A 23,282-nucleotide genomic window follows, 5' to 3' on the forward strand; every position below is an offset into this window, starting at 1 on the left:
CTTCAGGTTCGTGATTAATCGCTGCACCTTTAAAAGTTGTGATTCACAAAACCTAGGTGTATATATATATATCTCGATCGACAATTAAACCATGATATTTTCCGTGATATTTCACTCGACAAGTCATATAAATGCGTGATCAGAATGGGACGTTGCATCGCCCAAAGGCAAAACTATAATACTGGAAAAAGACAGACACGTGGCATGCACTTCTAACTTCTGGTCATCGTACTCTAATAATGTCACGTAACAGCCAACCAAACAAGTCATTAATTAGGATACATCCCAACTAATTTTGAATGAGTGGAAATTTGCAAAGAAATCTTTGGATAAGCAGTGACATTTTGTGGGATGTAAAATATATTTTTTATTTTATAAGATTTAATTGTTATAAAATATTTAAAAGAAAAAAATATTAATATCTAATAAAAATAATTTACGGCGTTAATTTTTAACAAGTTATTTTATTTGTTCTGTTTAATGGATTCGATTTTAACTTTGACCTAAATTTTTGTTAAATATAAAAATATATATATATATTTACCTAAAAGAAAAAAAATTAAAAAATATTTTTCATCCAAACAAACAAACCTTATGTATAATATCTTACCTATGACCAGCACTATTCGATCAATGATTTTAAGCCAAAATTATCCGACTTTTAAAGTATTTTTCATGTAAAAAGGTAGTCACTTGTTACTATCTTAAAATTTTGAATCCAGTCATTGAGAAATGAGATGATACATATTCAAATATAAAAAGTAATTTTCTATAAGTACCCGACATGAACTTGGGACACTGACATTACACATCAAAATTTGAAAAAGTAAGACATAGGTATGATGTTTATATATAAAATATAAATTTTTATTTATATACATTTATTGAATATTAATAGTATTATAAAATTTTGATTCAATTCTAATTTCTATATTAAGAGTTGTTTTGAAATAATTTAGGAAATAAAATTATATTATTATTGTAATGATTTTTATATCATATACATTGTCATCAATTTTGTCTTAAATGAACAAATATAATTTTATAATGTGTGATCAAACATAATGTAAATTATTTTTAAAGAAAAAAATTAAATACTTTAAAATTTATTTATATTATTTTTAAAATTACCAAATAAACTCGTACTAAAAATGTTAAAAAGTATCGGTTGTTAGGAAAGTGTCCGACAAAAACACGAGTACTGTTCATGGTAAAAGCATCCTTCTCTTTGCGTCTTAAAAATCACCTACATTTTTATTTTTATTTTTTTCGTGATAACTGTGGGTTAATTGCAACAGTTATATATAGTAAATAGGGTCAGCTACAAAAAAAAAACATTTGCTGTACAGGTTAAAGTGCCAAAAGTGAATATATAAATATATATATATATGTACATGGGAAAATATGGGAAAATATAAATATATATATATATATATATAGTAAATAGGGTTATCTCCAATTATATAGTTTATATATATATAAAATAAATAAAAACCAAGAATTAAAGGTGATGATGCTGACACTAATGATTAACAAGCAAACATGTGGTTCAATTTTTTACTGCTCGACAAAAATATGTAATTTCTAATTATTAAAAAGTACATAATTCGTAACAAATAAAATGATTTTAAACAAAGGTTAAGGGCAGAAAATTTCATTGTAATATAAATTATGTGTGCAATAAGGTTTTTTTTTTTTAAATATGTATTTCAATTCATAATATTTAAAAAGAGTATAAATAATCCATTACTACTTTTTTGATTAAAAATAAATTTGAAAATCCGATTTTACTCTTTTATCTTCCCCTTTTACCCCTCACATGTTGTTTATTAACCCTCATTCTTTTACACCTCTTCTCTCTCCCTCTAGTCCTAAATACGTATTTTTTTTAATTTTTTATTTTAATTCTGCAACTGTATTCTCTGTTTCAAACAGAGAACCAAAAAAATGAATATGGAAAACTATTATAAAAAATAAAAAATAAAAAATAAATTGAAAATTTATTGATTTCACAAGAATGTTCTCGCATATGCCAAATTTCAAGTCCTTGGCATAACACAACAAAATAAAAATACATATATATCCAGCGCGCCTTCCTTTTCAGTTATATAAATAAACAGTAATAATAATTGCAGAACCCTTTGATTAATTTGATACAAGCAGCTTCAAACCCGGCACGGATATGTGAAGGGTTCAATGTGGGCACGCGTCCTAACTAAATTTTTTTATTATTACATTTTATATTCTTAAATTTATATTTTTTGCATTTATATTCAAAAAAAATTTAAATTACTCCTACTGAAATTATGAAAAAATCCCTCTATATAAATTTGCCTCCCCTCATATAAATTCTTAGATCCGTCCCTGCGCATATATATATATATATATAAGCATCTATGCTTTCCGCACTACTAGGTTTAAGCCTACATAATTATATTAAAAAGAATAAATTTTTAAAAAAGTAATTGTAATAATAGACAAGGAAAAGAGGTTAAGGGAAAGAAAAAAGAAAATGATGTGACCATTTAGTTTTTGCTTTGTGTTTTTTGTTTTTGTTAGTATATTGCAGCAAAGAAAAAGTACGAAGCATGTTGGTAATGTTTTCTATCATTTGAATAATACTGAAGCACTTTCAAAATTGAGACCAAAATTAGATGCATTTGTTTGCTTCTGCACTGTAGCAAAGTACTGTTAAAAAAAAAATCAAAATTAATATTTTTAACTAACCATTCAAAATTTCAAACTTGCAACACTTTTTACTAAACATGATCTTATGTTTTTGCTTTCAAAAATATTACAATAAATTTACCTTACCAAACAAGTTTCGAAATAGTGTTGAATACACTCTAAAGCGGAAACATTACTTCTATTTCCAGTCAAAACAAAAACATAAAGCAACTGTGGTTGCTCAACGGCCCTTATTTTGCACAGGGTATCTATTTAGTTTGCTTCTGTGTATATATAATTTTATACATGTAAGGAAATAATATTGTTGAAACAGAAAATTAATTAAAATTATAATTTAAAATAAATAAAATTGGATTGGAAGAGGGAAAAAATTTCGCATGAAATTAAGAAAGAAACTGAAGGTTAAATTGACTGGGCGCAATTCTCAGGCAGCAGCCACTACGTCGATGGGAGCTTCCTCCACCAGAGGACTGAACTGCTACAAACATGTTTTTTATTTTTACTTTCTTTTCCCATTGTTATATATTGTATGAATATTTATTTATTTAATAATCAACTTTATTATTGTTTTTTAAATTATTAAAAATCTAATTAGAATGGCAATTGAAAAATTAAAAATAAATTATTATTGGTGCTAAATGTCTTGAAAAACCAACCTCTCCAAAAAAAAAAAAAAAAAAAAAAAAAAAGAAGATTTTATTATACATTTAATTTTCTCTTAGGTCTATTATCAATTTACAGCATATTTTGACATTACAATAATACATTGATTTATTAATTAAATTCAAGTACGGCACGATTTTCATTAAACTCGCACCAGCCCTGACAACACTCTATAGCAACCCTAATTAATTAAACTCACACCAGTCCTGACCTGACAACACTCTGTAGCAACCCTAATTAATTTGTGTAGATAACAGATATTGTATCATTTGCTTCCATCACAGGACTTTCTTGCAAGCCTTGCAATATATATATCTCTCTCTATATATTTGTATATATGCGAGAGGAGTTCTTTTGTATATATAATTAAATTTCCAACCTATCTCTTCTCATATTCGTTACCTCTCATAAAATTCACAGTAAACAACTCTCTCCCTACCATGGCGTCAACTCATATCGAAAACACTGTTTCTGACATTCTGCTATCGTCGGTGGTGCCGGGTAGGGTTACCGGAGAGGACAAGGTGCATGAGCTCACAAACATGGACTTGGCAATGAAGCTTCACTACATTAAAGGGCTCTACTTCTTCAAGAGTGAAGCAATGGATGGGACGGACATCTTTAAGTTGAAGGAGGCAATGTTTCCTTGGCTAGTTCTGTACTCCCCCATCTCCGGGAGGATCCGGCTGCCGGAGAAAGGACGGCCGTTCATCAAGTGCAACGACGGCGGTGTACGGATCGTCGAAGCAAAGTGTAGCAGAACCCTTGAGGAATGGCTTGGCATGAAGGATCGTTGTCTTGATGATCAACTTGTTTACAACCATGCCCTTGGTCCTGATCTCAATTTCTCGCCTCTTGTTTTCATTCAGGTAATATATATATGATTGGTTAAATCTTTGGGAAAATTACATATAAATGGAGTTAAAGTTCCATATTTACTTAGAGACTGAGTCAAAGTTCCATATTTCTCTAAAATGGATTGCTGAGGTGGCACATGGTTTTTTACTGTTTAGAAAATTTTGGTGCCTAAAATGCCCTTCCCTAACAAAAAAGTAGTACCTTCGGTTCAAAAAAGTAGTACCTTCAGTTCAAAAAAATAATACCTTCGAAGAAAAAGTAGTACCTTCGCGAGTGTTTAAAAAACATGGTACCTGGACACCAAAAAGTAGTACCTTCAGTTCAAAAAAGTAGTACCTTCGAAGAAAAAGTAGTACCTTCGCGGAAGGGTATTTTAGGCACCACAATTTCTAAACAGTAAAAAACTATGTGCCACCTCAGCAATCCATTTTAGAGAAATATGAAACTTTGACTCAGCCTCTAAGTAAATATGGAACTTTAACTCCATTTTTATGTAATTTTTCCTAAATCTTTTCTAGTTTGAATATATTTTGTAGGACTTGCTAGTCATCATGAGCATCCTCTTAACTCGTGTCTTTTTCTTTTCTTTTTTTTTCTTCTTAAAAGTTATACACACCGACAATATTGGACCTGGTTAGAAATATGGGTCTGATTAATTCAATTTTCCAACTATGATTAACAAGAACTCATAAAATAATTTTTTTATATAATTATTTAAAAATTGGCATTTTTATAATTAACTATGAAACATTTTCTGTTACCAGAAAATTGAAAACTAAAAAAAAAAAAACTCTCTATTGTACGATTTTCTGAAAGCTCAGTTATAAAAATATTTGTTTTTAGAGGAGTATAAAACATACTTCTCTTTAAGAATAATTTTTTATTTTTTGAATTCTTAAGAACTGTTTTGAGAGTTACAAATCAAACATATTGTTTTCAGAGTATTTGGTTTATAACTGTGAAAACAATTTTCTGAATCTCAATAATTTAGTAAATTGTTCTCAGAAAATAATATTTTATAGTTATTTGAAAGCATGCATTTTTATAATTGTAACTTTTAGAAAATAATTTTTTAAAAATTGAATCAATTTTGGACAAATTTTTTGTTTTCAATTCTCTGAGAATAGAAAAATGTTTTCATAATTACAAATCGAACAGACCCAAATTTTTTTAGAAAATAATTTTTAAAAAAGTGAACTAAATTAAATTTTTGTATAATTTTTTAGTTTTTAATTTTTTAAAAATAAAAAGCTATTTTTATAAAACTGAACTAAACATAATTACAAATCGAACAGATCCAAATTTTTTTACAAAATAATTTTTAAAAAAGTGAACTAAATTAAATTTTTGTATAATTTTTTCGTGTTTAATTTTTTAAAGTGAACTAAATTAAATTTTTGTATAATTTTTTCGTGTTTAATTTTTTAAAAATAAAAAATTATTTTTATAAAACTGAACTAAACAAGCTCACAAACTCCGGCGGAGCTCCAACACACTAATACTCCTTTTAAAGAGGAGAGATGATTATTGAAATTGAATGGAGAGACGTTGAAAGAACGTGTTTATCATAAAGTCTTTTCACACATGTCCCATGATAGCTATTTCATTTAGTTGGCATTAAAAGGACTTTAGTGACAGGTCCCAACTTGCAAACTTTTTATCTAGTTTTCCAGTAAAATAATGCAGTGTTAATTAGGGCAAATAAATGTAATTGATGGCCAACCATTCAGAAAAAAACATTAGATTGAATTCACTGCACACTGGTGGCCACAATTTTAGTCAAATTGGCACCTCTTTAGTCTCTTCATGAAACAAAGGGTTGAGAAAGCTGAAAAAACTTGTATTGCATTTATTTATTTTTAACGATTTTAACGAAAAGATTGTTTGGGGTTAATGATTTAGTTGTTAAAAGAGGGAGTAATGAAGAAAGACTCTAAACACGGATTCTCAACAAATGGAGCAATTCAACTACGATCAAGGATTCTCTCTAGCGCAGGAAAGGTCCTACAAGAATTCAGTAGTTGAGATTGCATGATCACTAATGAACCTTATTTATCAATTTAATTTCAATCACTAAATTCTGTGCAGGACCTCTCCTGCACTGGAGAGGATTCTTGTCCACCCAATTACTCCGATAACAAGACACTTGAAATATAATACAGAACATTGCGAACAATAACACATAGTAATATACCACAAAATTTCCCATTTCTTTCCTCTGATTTTCCCTTGCAACTTTCCATTTCCATTGATCTGAAACAAGAATTTTTGTATCCAACTGCATTCAGTTAACATGGTTCAAGTGTGGAGGACTCTCGGTGGGACTCAGCTGGGCCCACATCCTTGGGGATATTTTATCAGCCTCAGACTTCATCAACATGTGGGGCCAGATCTTGGCAGGTAATTCCCCAACTCAGTCCCTCGACATGCCAAACGATGGAAAACCCCAATTCCCTTCTCCCCTTGCCAAGAAACCATTTTCCGTGGAAAAGGTGGACCCTGTTGGGGATTATTGGCTCAGTGCCAGTAACTGCAAGATGGAAACACATTCTTTTCATGTGACCCCAAAACAGCTCAACCACGTATTCGTTAAGGCTTGTGGATTAAACCAAGTTGCCAAAGCCCCACATTTCGAACTCCTTTCAGCCTTGATGTGGAAATCTTTTGCCAAAGTTGGGGGGAATTCGGTTCCGAGGATTGTGACAATTTGCAACAATAATTCTCACAGGAGGGAGAATGAAAACCCTAGCAATGGCCAAGTGATTAGCATTGTTAGAGCGGATTTCTACATTGAGGATGCCAATTTATCCGAATTGATGAAGCTGATTGACGAAGAAAGGATGGACGAGGGAAAAATGATTGAGGAATTGGTGGAAATGGAGAATGGAAAATCGGACTTTTTAGTATACGGGGCAAACCTAACATTTGTAAATTTGGAAGAGGCAAATATGTACGGGCTGAAAATGAATGGGCATGCCCCGGTTTTTGTAAATTATACGATTTCTGGGGTCGGCAACAAAGGGGTTGTTTTGGTGCTTCCAGGGCCGAAAAATCTCGAAACGGGATGTCAAGAAGGGAGAACGATAACCGTGATCCTGCCGGAAAATCAAATGTTGGAGTTGAAAAATGAGCTCAGAGAAGAGTGGAGTATTATTTGAAATCAATAGCATTTGATTAAATTATTATTTTGACTTGTTGTAAAAAGGATTAGTCGAGTGCGCGAGTTTCTGGTCGGGGTCTTTTCTTTTTCTGGCAAACTAAAAGATGGAGGACTTAAGTATCGGAAGAGTTGGACACTTTATCAACTAAATCACTAAATAAGACAATTGGGGGTGTGATTAATTATTTTGATTTTAGTATGCTAGGCTGCTAGCTAGTAAAATAAGAGTTGGCCTAAATAAATCATATCGATCACCAAGATCTTATATGAAATGAGCCACATGTATAACAGTGTATTGTTACAACATAGCTTCTTTATGAATTGACAAAATCTTATTAGCAGTCAACCACCAAGCTGGTTCAGCTTGGTTCAAGTGGGGATAAGCTAATATTGTTGTCTTGTTCACTGTAATGGTACAGGACGCGTGTGTAAGAATTTATTTGCTTTGAAATATTGGATGGCTTGCCGAGAATTGTATACATTTTGGATGGTGTGGGTTGTGGTAACAAAAACATATTTGATGCGATCTTGTTTTATTTTACACAGCATTAAAATACTTCATGAATAGTGATTCAAAACTAAAATACCAAAAAATTATTATTTTTTTTATTTTAACAATTATTTATGGCCCAAAATCATAATTATTCATATTTTTGTTTCTGACAATTTTACAATAAAATATCGTCTCCAAACATCCTTTTGATATTTTTTTTTCGAAACACTCGTATAGCAAAAACACAATTTTACCAAAAAAAAAAAAAAAAACAAAACGCCATGCCAAACGACCCTAAATATGATGCCTCTGTCAATAGAATCATGTTTTTAATCATCATATCAACCATTGACCTGAGATTGAAAAAAAGGGTTTTGGCATTATGTACAAGGCTTAAAAAATAAACAAGAATTATGAAAATTTAGAAATTTCAAGAATAAAATGAATATATATATATATATATATATATTATAAATTAAATAAAGCATCCACAAAATTAACATTACATTGCCTAAAACGTTAACCCGTAAGAACAAATGTAATAATATAGTCGTTATTGTATTAATCTGATTCAATACCAAAAATAATCATTCATTTTTCTGGCTTAACCACTCTATAATTGACATTAAATCATTTTATATACCGTTTTTATTAAATATACCACTTGTTCTTATTATTAAATTAAAAGCCAATTATACCTAGCTCGCTGAGGCAAGCCAATTCGGTTGCGAGTGATATTTTAAATCATGCGTTAATTTATATTTTAATTCTTTTTATCTTTACGGTCCGTTTGTTTGGACGTAAAATATTTTTGTGGTAATTTTGTTTTCTTTTTTTAGGTAAAATATTTTCTTTGTTTTTATTTTTTTGGTGTTTGATAAAGATATTGGTCGAGTCCATCAGGACATATAAAATAATTTGTCGAAAATTAATAAGTAAGTTATTTTTGTTAAGTTTTAATAATTTTTTTTTTCGTAAATATTTTACGACAATTAAATACTAAAAATATATATATTTTTTATAAATAATTCTACACATTTTAAACTGCAAATGCACCGTGTAATATTGTACGTATAACACAATTATTTTTAGTTGACAACTCATTACTTGGAACTAATGAGTATTGTATTTTCAACAACATAAAACACAAAAAATTATATTTAAAAAAAAAATTCGGAGTCTTATAAAATTAAAATGATATTTTTATATATTATAACCTATAAGTGAGCTCTGTATCTTTAACTAAAGACTTGGACTTGTTTATAATATGATCGAATGGTTTTCAATATTGTGGCAACACATCATGTGTAACACATCACCATCACTCATAATGGATCCCATCACCATCACCAATACCGGATCTCACAAGGAACTATTATCACTCATAATGCACCTCATAACTGACTATGATTTTTTGACAAACATGATTATTATTTCAATACTAAATAGGGTAAAATAATAAAATAAAATCTGAATTATTGAAGAATTAACAAGTAAATTTCTTAAACTATTAAAGTTGTAATTAAATTATTAAAATATGCATATTTGGAATGAAAAAGAGGGAGGAAAAAGAAAATATGTTAACGTGGCTTTGTAAAAAAGTTGCATAAAATACATAACAATTTTACACATTGATGATGTGATAGTGTATCTTAACAAACTGCTGGAGATAAAAATAATTTATATATCATACGTGACTGTGTATATTTTACACAAAATGATATTTTAAACATATTGCTGAAAATGCTCTAAGGATTAAAACTACATCCGATGAGCTACTAGATAAATTGCAACAAGACAATAGTTCATGAATTTTTTTTATAACTCAGGGGAATTTTTTTTCAATACCCAATAGTTCAAAGTGTTTCTTGCAATACTCCAATGTGCTCGACTGATTAATGACTTCAAATACTCATTCATAGTTAATAAAATACGGTACGGAAAAAATACTGGGTACGAAAACGTACAAGTATAATTCGATATATTTTTTTTAAATACGTTTAAAAAATTAGACAAAAAAATACGAAAACATAAAAATACAAAGACGAATACGTACGTGTATAATATGTTATATACACTAAGAATTTGGGATAAAAAATTTGGTTATACACATCTTATTACTTTCTTATATATCATATATTTGTAAAGACAATAAAGAATATGTAACAAATAATAAAATAAATATATTACAATTGACACTATCACAATAATCATAAAAAAAATAATAATAAACTATCTAAATATAATGAAGCAATAACCATATGTCCATAACATGATCAATTTCATCACAAAATTAATGAAAAAATTCTAATTCAAATAATCAACTATGTTGCCGAAAATAAAAATAAAAAATTGTTCTAAATTTAGATAACACCATTTAAACAAGAAAGATCTTCATCATTGGTGACTATATCACTAGAAACGTCATCTGTTGTCTCTAAGGAATAATCCTCCAATTCTGCGTGATCAACATATTCAAGATTTTCACTAAGTTTGTCGAGATTAATTGGCTCCAAATCTTGTGCTTCTAGTGTCTTGAATTTTTCCATCATCATTGTGTTCATCCTTACGTATACAAGGTTGTCCAACATTGTAGGTGCCAACCTATTCCTTTTCTTTGTTTGCGCAGCTTCCCAAACACTCCAATTTCACTCACATGAAGAAGAACTGCAAGGCTGACTCAATATACGAATGGCATACCTTTGTAGCACAGGAAGACAATCCCCACAATAATCCCACCAAACTCCTACGCGCAATAAAAAAATTAATAATAATAAAAAACTAAATATATAAAGCTTATTATAATTTTAACAAGATACTTTAAAAAATTAAAATAAAAACTTACGAGGATGAGATGTTTTCAACATTGTCTTTGCTGTATTTGTGAATAAAGTTGTGGTTTTCATATGGTGAAATTGCAGTTCTCGAATAAAATCTTAATTTTCTTCTTCAACAATAAAATTTCCTAACATAAAATCTATACCGTCTTTCATTTCACAATTTTCTCTGAAGTCCTCGCTATGCATAAAGGCAGGATTTAAAAATGCAGCTGCTACATGTATTGGGTGGATTACATTTTCATTTCTCCGTTTTTCAAATAATACCCATATCTGCATGTAATTAGCTTGATTAATACAATAACGTTGTTTAATAGTTTTGTTTGCCCTTTTCATCGCCTCATACAAATATCTTGCAGTTGAACCATCTCCATCAACCAAACAAAGAACTCTAACTAAAGGCTTCAGAGTTTGTATTACTTATTTCCCTTTACTCCAAAACTCAACACTTATAATAATACTAGCAACCTTTAGTCCCATCCCTCTTTTGTTGTAATCCAACTCCCTCAATTCAAAAGAAGCCACAAGTAATCGCAATCCATCTTCAACTTCTAAAATTGATTGAACCATAAAAAATTTGGAGGCAAATCTAGTCGCACAAGGATGTTTGAGTTCCTTATGATTTGTGTGCTCTCTCATTAATGACAAAATAATAATGTGCTTGTACAAATATGTCACAATTAATTTTGCATCATCAATAAGATCATGTATCCACAAAACTTTAGAATAAATATCTTTTAATAGTAGCTGAATCCCATGAGCAGCATATCATGTTTTATACATGTGAGGGTATTTACCAATAAGCATGTCACCAACTAATTCAAAATTTGATGCATTATCAGTAATGAGCTGCACAATGTGATTAGGTCAAATATCTTCAATTACTGATGACATAATATCTTTTAGATAAACACCTAATTTTTTATCATTTGAAATTTCAAATGAATTCATAAATATTGCCCCACCAGGTGAATATGCAATTATGTTGATAAAGGCACGTTACTTCATATTACTCCATATATCTAACATTAGTGTGAAACCTTTATCAACCCAAGTTTTCTTCACATTCCGAATGTATGCATCTACTTCTGTCCTAGAATTTGGTATTAGCTTTGTGCGTAAAGTTGAGTAACTAGGTAATTTGTATGTTGACCCAAATTCAGCAACACTTCTCAAGAAATCTATAAAACATTGAGTTTGAATGACATTAAATGAAATATTATTCAAAATAATATGTTTGGCAATTTTTTTATCCACATCACTCTTATCCATCTTCTTAATTGTTTCTGGCATGGTAGATTGTTGTAAGCCCTTTGAAGATGAAGAGGAAAAATTAACAGACCCACCTTGCTCAACATCAATTGGAGTAACTGTAGTCTTAATTTTTTTGTTCGAACCACCAATTGCTAAAAATGCAGCTGCTTGAATCTCTTGAGGTACTTTTGAACAAATTTCAACGTCTCTACCTTTTACCCCATATAAGTGTGATTTGACTCTTAAAATACCTCCAAGATAGTTAAAGTTACAATACTTACACATGAAACAACCTTGTAATTATTCAACATGATCCCAAAATGCATCTCTTTTTTTTCCCATCTTTCCTTGATAGCCTATATATTTATAATAAATTCATAAGTATATAATGTGATACTTTACTAAAACATCTAGGGAGTATGGTGATCTACAAACTTCTAAAATAATAATAATAAAGATACTAACAAAATTTAAAACATCTCACAACAAAACAAAAAATCTATAAATATCTACAAATATCAATAAAAACTTATGACTCTTCAAGATTATAGTGTTCCAAATATATATATATATATATATATATATATATATATATATATATATATATATATATCTTTCATTACCTTGATTAAAGATCATACATTGGAGTGACAGCAATAAGAGATTAAAAAAAAAAAAAAGTGATACCTTGAATGCAGAACAAATGAGTAAGAGAGTGGTCACAACCTTCCCCAAGATTGTATAACAAATAATTAATATTATTTTGATGGCATGAAAGATAATGGCTATACCAAGCAAAAGAGGGTAGAAAAGACGGTAATTTGTGCTTCAGAAAAATATGCTATTAGAAACATGAAGTTCGTGAACCAAAAAAAAAAAATAGGTTACAAATTAAAAGGAGTGATCAAAACGAATAAACGCGTTAAATACGGGGTGATGGAAAAAAACACGTATTTTACTGTACCTTTCAACTCTGATTGGCAAACGAAAATATTTTTCCAAAATTCGTACGTAGGCATTTAATTCGCGTATCATACGCGAATTAACTAACTAGGTGCTCATTAAGTCTTGCTTAACAACCTATTACCACCCAAAGTTAGGTGTTTATGGATTGTAATGACTCAGTCATTTTTCTTCCTTTCATTTTTCTCAGATTTTACGGAAAAAAAAATTTCCGTTGACTTTTCTTTTCTGAGTTTGGTTTCTCGTCGCTTAGTGTCATCTCGAGTGCTCGGAAATGATTTCTGAGACTCTTTCCTTTGGATTGACAACTTCCTTAAATGATCGAGTCATTTCCACATTTTCATTTTTTCAACACTATTCACTTTTCGTCGTTTTCCCCGTTTGTCACTTTGTTGGCACAACCTCACTTTCCGTGTTCAGAGTTGAGTTTTGATTTCATAAGTTTTCATTCCAGTTGATTCTCTCAAAACGCGTAGCTTTAGTTTTGGAGAAAACCTCGCCGGTTGTTTCTTTCTCCCGTAGGGGCGTGGATAAAAGGATTCTTCGGAAACATTAATTTTTCTTGGGGTATTTTTCGTAAATATCTTTTCGATATATTTTGATTAGGGGTTTTTAAGAAAATATCTTTTGGAAGATATTTTCATTCTGGGCAGTTTTATAGTTATCCCTTTTTGTAAGGGCCATTGTGCAATTAACGAAAGTTATTGCAAAATGTCTCATTTTGAGCCTGGATCCTCATACGGGATTCATTTTCACATTTCGTCGAGTCGTGTACTCTTAGAATTTCCTTCTGATCATTTTTTCCAATTTTAGGATTTTCGGCCCTAGTTAGCGCCGAACTTGTTTGGGGCATATCTTTATGTACGGGACTCAGTTTTTGACGCCGTTTCTTTAGTTGTTCATTTTTTTTTCATTTCGGTTCTTTTTTGTTCATGGTGTTTTACTGTTTGAGTGCGTTTGCGCAAATTCCACTTTTTCGGACCCGGCGAGACCTGTTTAAGGCACTTTTTGGGATTTTCTATAAATAGGGGGTTTAAAAAATTAAAACATTTCATTTTCCCCTTCTTCTACACTGCTGCAGATCAGATTCCTTGCCCTTCCATGGCTGTTACCCTTCTTTTCCCAAATCAACCTTTTTCCTTTAAATAAAATGCCATAGTACCTTAGTGTTTATCTTAGGCCTTGGCGAGGCGGTTCTTTCCCCTTATTAGAAGCCAATTCCGACCATTTTTGAGTTCGGGTTTTGAGTTTGTGTTTGGATTTTCATGGTGCCTCAAGGGTTATTGTTGCTTCCCTCGTTGTTTCCGAGAAAACCTACAAGTATTGTTGGATTCGGAGCGGTTTTCTTCCGGTGGGAATTTGAGATTTCATCTTAAAGTGAGGTAGGGGATGTTTTAGGTTTATATGTATGTTGTATTGATGGTTTTATAAGCATATACAACTTTGTATTAATTCTAGAATTTAATTTAATTATTTTCTTGTATAAGGTTTAATTTACATGGTTGTATATAACTTGGAATTAAATTGTGACATGCTATTAAATTAGGCATTGATATGTTTGTTTACATATATTAAATTGGAATTATTTGAATAAGTAATAAAACTTTTATTTAATTATTTTATTAAATGAAAATTTAATTCACATGATTGTAACTAGCATGAAATCAACTTGTAATGTGATATTAAAAAAGGCCTTGATATGTTCTTTAACCTATGTTAAATTGAGAGCATTTTGAGTTGTTTTAAAATCTAGAGAAAATTAATTAATTAGATTGAGAAAATTAATTAATTTTATTTTAAGTGTTCTATTCACTTGAATGGATTTTTAACTTGATATTGTTGATGAACTTGGAATGTTCTATCATATATATTAAATTGAAAATATTTGGATAAGTTTTGACAACTTTATTTAATTATTTTCTTGGCATTGAGTTTAATTTACCTAGTTGTAACTAGTGTATAATTAACTTGTAATGTGGTTTTAAATTATGCATTGATAAGTTCATTAACAAACTTTAAATTGAGAATAATTGAATGAGTCTTGAATACTATATTTAATTAATATCTTGCATGAAATTTAAATTACCTAGTGATGCCTAGTGTAGAATTAACTCGTATCATGAAATTAAAATAGGCCTTGATATGACCTTTGACATATATGATTTGTAGAATTTTTGGAGTTACTTTGTAATCTTGAGAATTTAATTACTTAAGTTAATTAAATTCTCTTTGATGCTCCCATTGAGGTAATTAGGCATTGATGTTGTATTCTTGCTTAATTTGTGGTTTGGAAATTGTTATATGATTATATGATAGTATTCCATGAGTTGAAGTTATGATTCAACTTGTAAATATTCACATTTTGCACAACTTGATGATTTTTAGAAAGCTTGTATGGATATTGAAAATTGTTATAGCTAGGGTAAGGCTGTAGTACGTGGGATGAGAGTTCCTTCTATTTCATATAGTGCACACTGAGTGGTACCCTGAGGGTTAGTAACCCAAAAACACCAATATAACGGTTTTATTCCAGGTTTAGTGCGCACTAGGTAGTAATTTACGGGTTAGTAACCCGAAACCACTTGCTTGGTCATTGAGACTTTATGTCCTTTGTCTTTCCGCCATTGGTTTCACATTTAATTCCTAGTTGTAATCGTGGATTACTTTTAACTTGTGCTTTAGTGTATGATATTTTATTTTTACTTAATATACTTGGATTTGTATACTTGTATGCCTTGTATATCAAAAATGCTTAGTATATGTGTGAATATGTACTTGTATATATGTTGCATTTCCATTTCAATATTGATTGGCGTACTTGGTGTGTGCACTTGCATATTGATGATTTAGTAAGGTAGATAACTTAGTATACTTGTGGCTTGTATATTTGTCTTACGTGTATTTTTATATTGATTGTATACTTGTGTATGTATACTTGTATATTGAATATCTTGTTGCGTGTACTGCATGCTTCTATGTTGTTTAAATTACATGAATGATGTGGTTTATGTTAGAAATGCTTTAAGGTAACTTATGACGCTCCTTGAGTCTCATCTTGGACATAGACGTTAGATGGCGTGGACCTTATATATTGATTTATATCAATTTAATAAACTATAAAATGTTAGGTATATGCATGCTCATCTCCTACAAGTAACTTTATGTTACTCAGCCACGTAGTGGGGACATTTTTTAGGTACAGGAATCAAGATTCAGGATTTACACTATGCCTTGGAAGTTTCGTAGACTTGAAGTATTCAATTCATGCAAATGTTACCATAAAATGCTATTTGTAGTTTTATATGTCAAAACTTGTATAATTGGTTCTAAATATATAATGTATACATAAGTACACCTTTTGTGAAATATTTGATATGTATAAAACGAGGCCATGGGCCAAGGACTTTTATTTTGTATCATAAGTACTTTTATCTTCAAACTATATTGTCGAAAAATAGAAAAATAGCATACTTTAACTTCATTGCATTTGTATGGGTGGTGGGAAGTGGACTTTAGCACTTCCATAGGTTCCCTTTAATTATGTATGAAGTGTGGCTAAGGGCCAAACAGACTTTTGAGACCATTTGATAATTTTAGTTTCAAGTTTCTCTTTTAAAAGTCATTTTTGGCAAAATTTGAGGTTTAATATATGATATTTTGTATTTAACAACCATTGAGGCCGTAGGCCATTGGAACGCGTGTAAATATGTATATTACGTTTGCGTGAATACTCACCTTACATAAAATATCACATTTGTATGAAATGGATGCTTGTTAGTCTCAAGTTTTCCATTTAAAGCATTTTCTTTGCATTTTGAGGTTCGGATGGGTCGTATTTTGCATCGGGCATTTTTGGTAGCCGCGGACCATTCCCGCGCGCTTAAAATCACTATTTACATTTGCGTGTATGATCGTTTTAGCACACAACACCATTTAGGGTTAAATGAACACTTGGTACAAAGTTGTTTATTTTTTTTCATCATTTTTGACATATCCTGATCTAGGGGCATTTTGAAAATTTTTTTTGAAAAATAAATTTCGGCTTTGATATGGTCAAATCGAAAACGTGATTTTAGGGTGGGTTTCTTCACAACATTTTTTCAGAAAATGCCATCCTGGTCTAGAAAACCCCGTGTCAAATCTGATTTTCTGTGCGCACATGTATTTTTTGAAAAAGTCTATTGAAAGGGCATTTTGGGGATTTCAGGTCAAAATAAAATTTTCTTTCGACATGGTTAGCTTGGAAAAATTATTTTGAGGAGGGTTTTTTCTTCGTGTTTTTCCAAAAAACGCCGTTTAGTACCTCAAAACGACACACGATTTCAACATTTTGCCCAGGTCACTATTCACTGCCGTCAAAACACTATTCATTGTTGTCAAAACACTATTCATGGCTGCGGCAACGTCAAAACTTTGTTTTCACTTTTCTCTTTTATCCGGACTCCGAATTAAGTGATTTTTTAGTCTAACTTGATTAATATTTCTTTTTTTTTTCCAATGGTGTGCTCGGTAGCACCCAAATTTTGCTGAAAATTACCATTTTGCCTTTGAGGCTAAACTTGTCAGTTTTTAAAACGTCTTTTCCGCTTGTTTTCCTTTTGTTTCCATGGCTTCATGAGAAGTCATGATTGTGTCTTAAGGATGATGTACACTTTTAGAGACGTTGTTTCTATGTAAAAAGACCATTTTGACCTTGAGAGTTTATTTGGTCTTTTTCCAATCTTTTTATTTCGCGTTGTTCTCGTTGAGTTCCGTGGCCTCAAGGAAGGTCACTTTGGCGTCTTAGAGATGCATTGCATCTCTAGAGACTTGATTTCTGTTTTCGCTTTTGCATTCAGATCCGTTATCGAGTCAAATTTCGATTCATCACAAAACGCACTGGCTTAAGAAACCAGTGCCGTCACACGGATAATGGGTCCATGTATCGCGGTCCCCTCTCAAAAAAGAAATAAAATAAATAAATAATTTTAAAAAGAAAAATGAAATAAAATTTCTTTCTTTTTTATTTTTATCTTTTGTTTAATTTATATATATATTAAAAAAAAAAAACAAAAAAGATAAAAATAGAAAAGAGTAATGATATCATGAGAGCCCTTTCATGACATGAGGTATAAACTCTCATTATTTAATCACTTGATTGAGACAGTCTTTTCAGATGTGTGAAAATTCAAATAAATTATTTAATAAAATTTTTAATTCGTTGGTTAGATAAAAAGAGATGGTCATGAGAGGTTTCTAATGATAGCATTTCTAAGTAATAACAGTTAAAACATTTAAAATTATTAATAATTATTAATATGTATGTAACATTGTGACCCCAAAATTTGGCAATAAAGGGTATGGTATTGTTGAATTGGTGGCCAGTGAAAATTGTACTTTGGTAACCAAATTTGTGAAAAGGAGAAAAATTAGTTCTAATTGTACTATTGAACCTTATTTGGGCTAATTGATTAGTTAGTTATTTTCAATCCTATAATACTTATTGTCTCTGTAAATATTTGCTGAATTTAAAAAAATCAACTTTGGAGAATCTGTCTTAGTAAGGTCTAAAAAAATCATGTGTATGCAATTTTATCTTCACGGAAAGATCTGAGAAAATATTTTCAAAAAATATTGGCAAGCTTGTAAAGCTAAAAGGAAAAAAAAAAAAATTGTGTGGTCGAAATTGTGTACAACCTTTAAATAGTGAACTTGAAGGCACTAAAGAAAAATTAATATATGTCTTCTTAACGTTTTGTAAGAACCTTAATTTGAGTTATTTTACACTCTACTATTGAAAGTCCACATTGGAGGGAAGTCTCAAACCCAAATTCAACCTCTACCATTTTTCTTCTCATTTTATGCACTTAATGAAAAATACATTACTTTCTATAATGTTCTTTTATTTATACATAAACTTATTTTATACCAAAATATACATTAGGCATATCCATATGGAACCAAATATATATTACATTTACATTTTTTTTTTATTTTTTTTTTTATGTAAGTATTTCAGATCTATAGAATCGTTAAAATGTTCACATAGAACGGGGGTTACCTTAATTCCACAAGGTGGGGTGTGTAGTTTGAATCCACAAACTAGAAGAAAATCCGTACAAAATTCTGAAATATTATTGATAAAGTTAATTGAATCTTCTGCTCTCGCAGTACATCATATTTATAATAAATAAAACCCTACAACTGTAAAAGAAACTAATAACATAAAAGAAACTAATAACATAAAAGAAACTAATTATTTAAGTAAACTAAAAATATAAGAAAATCTAATATAAGAAAATTACCTAAAACTAAAAACTCTCTAAAAATATAAAATAAAAATAAATAAGTAAACCTAATTTAAAAAATTACTAAAATATGTTCTACATCAGTTCTCTCTATTTTAAGAAAACTCCCTCGTGTTTCACTTCGGGTTGATAATATATGAGCATGGACAACATTATGTGCCACTGACTTGATGCCTCATAAGAAGCTTCTTCAATCGCAATACTGAAAAATGCACACTTTGAAACTAGTATTATTTGTGGCCCACCTGCCTCCCCAGTGAACCTTAGTCAACATATTGTTACTAACGCAACACACTAATTTCTCATAGCATTGAAGAAATGACTCTGGAGAATTGATGAACGGCGGCAGCTTTGTGGCATACCCAAAATAAGTGGCAGTAGGTTGTATTGGAATTAATTGCATTCCTAATGAACCTGCTAGTGAAAACTTGGTTTGTGCTTTTTGAGTTGCTTTCAAGGTGTTGAGTGTAACAACCCGGATTTCTTAACCCGGTGCTTTAGTGATGAACCGGAAGTTGACCCGAAATGCGGAAGCGAAAGAAGTCAAATGACCTCAAGAGATATACGTCATCCCTAAGGCCCCAAAATGACTCTCCATGAAGCCACGGAACTCAAATGAGCCAAGCAAATGAAGCAAGAATGCCTAACCCGAAAAGAGATGAACTAAGGGCAAAATGGTCATTTCTCACTGAAAAGGGTGCCACCGTGCACACCATTGGAAGGAAACGAAAAATGAACAAAATTAGACTCAAGAATCGTTTGATTCTGAGTCCGAGCAGAAAAGATATGAAATTTCAACACCCGATGCGAAAGTTCTGAAGCAATGACTTAACATTTTCCAATATTTTCATAATAAACTTTGAAAACAAAAGTGCATAGAAAACGAGATACATGTCATTGGCCTCCGGCCTCATCTCATATATGTTAAATACATTGAAAAGAGTGCACTTACGTACACTTTACATATACGAATCAACGAATACAAGTTTAAACAGATAGGGCTATAAAGAGGCATCTTATGCTAACACTTGCATAAAATAGAACTTAGAAACTGTAAGCCATCCAAGGAGCAATGGAATCTTCAAATCCTGAGTCCTGTACCTGAAATATGCCCCAGTATCGTAGGGGTGAGTAACATAAAGCTACTCGTAGAAGATGAGCATGCATCGACCTAGCATTTTACAATTTTATCACCTTATGGTGAAACATGTTAAAGGAGCTCATGCCACCTAACGTCTATATCAAGATGAGACCCAGGGAGCATCCTAAGCTACCTAGATCATTTCTATCATATCACATTGTTCATGCAATTCAAACAACATGGAAACATGTTATACAAGACAACAAAATATAGATTTTCAAAGTCTTCAACTTGAAATCCAAAATTACGAAAACAACAAGTGTGGCTCATGCCACCTAACGTTTATGTTCAAAATGAATCTATAAGGTCATTCCTAAACTATATTTGAACATCAAAACACAAATTATGATATCGATGCAATTTAACCAACAATAGAACTTCCAATACAACGCATGAAGCATGCTTTCACAAAGCTACATCTTAAGCTCAAAATAGGAAATTAAATAAGGAAAAACAAGTTACGATATCATCTAGTTATCAACTTGAAATGAAATACGAAATCAAACAAAGTGGATACTCGGACGTCACACCGGATCAGACCGACAACATAGTTACTTTAGGGTTACTAGCCCATGGATAACCTCCCTATGTGCGCACTAGACTATATAGAGGGATAATCCCCCGTACTAGAACCAAGTCCTAGCCGTAACCAAACAACGACATCCCCAAATTTCCAAAATCTACAAATTGTGCAACAACGTATATATATCAACATGTATATACAAGATATTAACTATTTACCAAGCACAATCCAAATTTTGGAAACTTATACAATACATGCTCAAAATTCACAACTACTATGGCATGTAAGATGTCAAATACAAAGTGTGCAATTCCTTACACATAGCAACAATATATTCAATAAGGAAAAACATATTCTCATGAATATAAAAGTAACAACTATGTTATCCAATACTCAAAAGTAATCAAGTGAATATACATCAAATCCAAATCCATGATTTAAATATAGAAACAACTTCCAAAATGCAATTAAATCCATGGAGTAATAAAGTAGAATTTAATTAAACATAAATAATTAAATTCTCTAAATTCCAAGTTAATCCAAATAACCTCAATTTAATATATATTGAAAGACATATCATGGTCATCATATATATAACATCAAATGACAAGTTAAGTGATTAAAACACTTAAAACCAAATTAATCAAGCTAATTAATTAATTTCCTCTAGATTTTTAAACAATTCTAAATGCCCTCAATTTAATCTATGTTAGAGAACATGCCAAGGCCTATTTAAATACCACATTACAACTTGATTTAATGTTTGATACAACCATGTGAATTAAACTTTCATTAAAGATAAATATTAAATAAAAGTTGTAATTCTTAATCAAATGATCCAAATTTAATATATGTTAACCAACATATCTAAGTATAATTTCCTAACATGTTACAATTCAAATCAAAGTTATACATCATCATAAATTTTAAATCTTATACAAAGAAATAAAAATTACTAACTTTCTAAATTTGATACAAGGCATACATATATGTTGTATAATCATGGCAAACACACAATACAACACACAAATAATCCTAAAACATTCCCTACCTCAATTGAAATGAAAATCCCAATTACCACCGAAATGAAATCGCCCCAAATTTTCGGTCCGCAAAACAAATTTTTCAACTTGCTACCTTCAACTTGTAAAATTCATAAAAAATTCAATTCTAACCAAAATTGAATGAATCCAAAGCCCAATGAAATCTTAAACACTGTAATTTGATAATATCAATTTAGTTTAACAAAATATTTTCCCAATTGAAATAGTTTTTCCCCACAACTTTGAAACAAATTCTGCCCAGAAAACACATTTTCAGCCTGTAGCTTCCAACTTTGAAAATTTATGAAAAATTCATTTGAGATCCAAATTGGGAAAACCTAATTTATTTTGGAAGTAAACATATGAGAGTATAAAAATGGAAATTTAAGCCATGATCTAATGTCAAAAGGTTAGTGAAATAAATCATCTAAAAATATGTTTTCCAACTGCAATAAAAACATGGACAGCAGATAGTTTCAGATTTTTAAAAAAATTTAGAAATGCTCTAAAATTGTGAAAAAAATTTGAGTAGTGTAAAACCCATGAGGAAAGTTCCAGTAAAAATTTCATGCCAATTGAAGTAACACATCTCCATATAAAAATTCATTTCTGGACAAAAAAGGAAAAGTTTCAAATTTCCAGCAACTAGCTTGCAACTTCAAAAATTCATAACTAATTCATTTTAAATCCAAATTACATGAAACCAAAACTAAATGAAAGATAATTGAGTATATTTTCATATTCTATATTTAGTTTGACAAGATTAATTTCAAGTTAAAACAGTTTAAGGGTAAAATACAAGTCATTCTCTTCCATGCATGTAAAACACTCAATAATGACATAAAAATACTTCAAAATAATAGATCAATACCTCACTAGAGAATTGAATCTCTAGATACCAAAGCAAAACTAGGAGTTAGGCTAGATCCTTCAAGGGTTTTGAAAAGGAGGATAAGAGGAACAAAGAGTATTCCAAATTCAAAGTTCTAAGGTGAGTGAAAGGGCACAAAAAATGAAGTCAAAGCTACTAGTCAAGCTTTTCTCCAATGGTGGCTTCCTTAGGGTTCTTAAGAGGAAAGTAATGAATGAATTAAAATGTGTAAACCCTAAGATAAATTGGTGGGCTTCTCCACTCACTAGGTGCTCTTGCACTACCTCACACACACACACACTAATACAAGACTAAAGGTGAGTCCTACACTTGTCACCAATCCATGGCTCCTTCCTAGGCTTAATCCCACACCTACACTTGTCAACCATCCAAGCCAACAAGTGCACCAATCCTAGGACAACAAGTGGGTGAATCTCCAACCTCCACGTGTCATGAGATTAAGCCTCCAAGTGATTCCACCACAAAATCAACAAGTGGCAC

At 30.7% G+C, this 23,282-nt stretch overlaps 1 protein-coding gene and 1 long non-coding RNA gene across 2 annotated transcripts; one reads left to right on the forward strand and one right to left on the reverse strand.

The window, feature by feature from the left end:
• Positions 1-3,622: 3,622 nt before the first annotated feature.
• On the forward strand, positions 3,623-7,848 carry LOC132275862 (protein ECERIFERUM 2). Its single transcript, XM_059777030.1, has 2 exons — positions 3,623-4,220; positions 6,498-7,848. The coding sequence occupies exons 1-2, from the start codon at positions 3,792-3,794 to the stop codon at positions 7,365-7,367; spliced, it is 1,299 nt and encodes a 432-aa protein (XP_059633013.1). The 5' UTR covers positions 3,623-3,791; the 3' UTR covers positions 7,368-7,848.
• A 12,284-nt stretch (positions 7,849-20,132) lies between these two features.
• LOC132279001 (uncharacterized) lies at positions 20,133-23,010 on the reverse strand. The gene is made up of 2 exons (XR_009471194.1): positions 22,782-23,010; positions 20,133-20,304 (listed from the first exon to the last, which is right to left on the reverse strand). It is a non-coding gene; the product is annotated as an uncharacterized LOC132279001 (long non-coding RNA).
• Between the last annotated feature and the right edge of the window lie 272 nt (positions 23,011-23,282).

Source organism: Cornus florida, unplaced genomic scaffold (assembly GCF_030987335.1).
Source record: "Cornus florida cultivar Cherokee Brave unplaced genomic scaffold, ASM3098733v1 CherokeeBrave_3.0.0_Hap2_Chr10, whole genome shotgun sequence".
Classification (NCBI taxonomy): Eukaryota; Viridiplantae; Streptophyta; class Magnoliopsida; order Cornales; family Cornaceae; genus Cornus; species Cornus florida.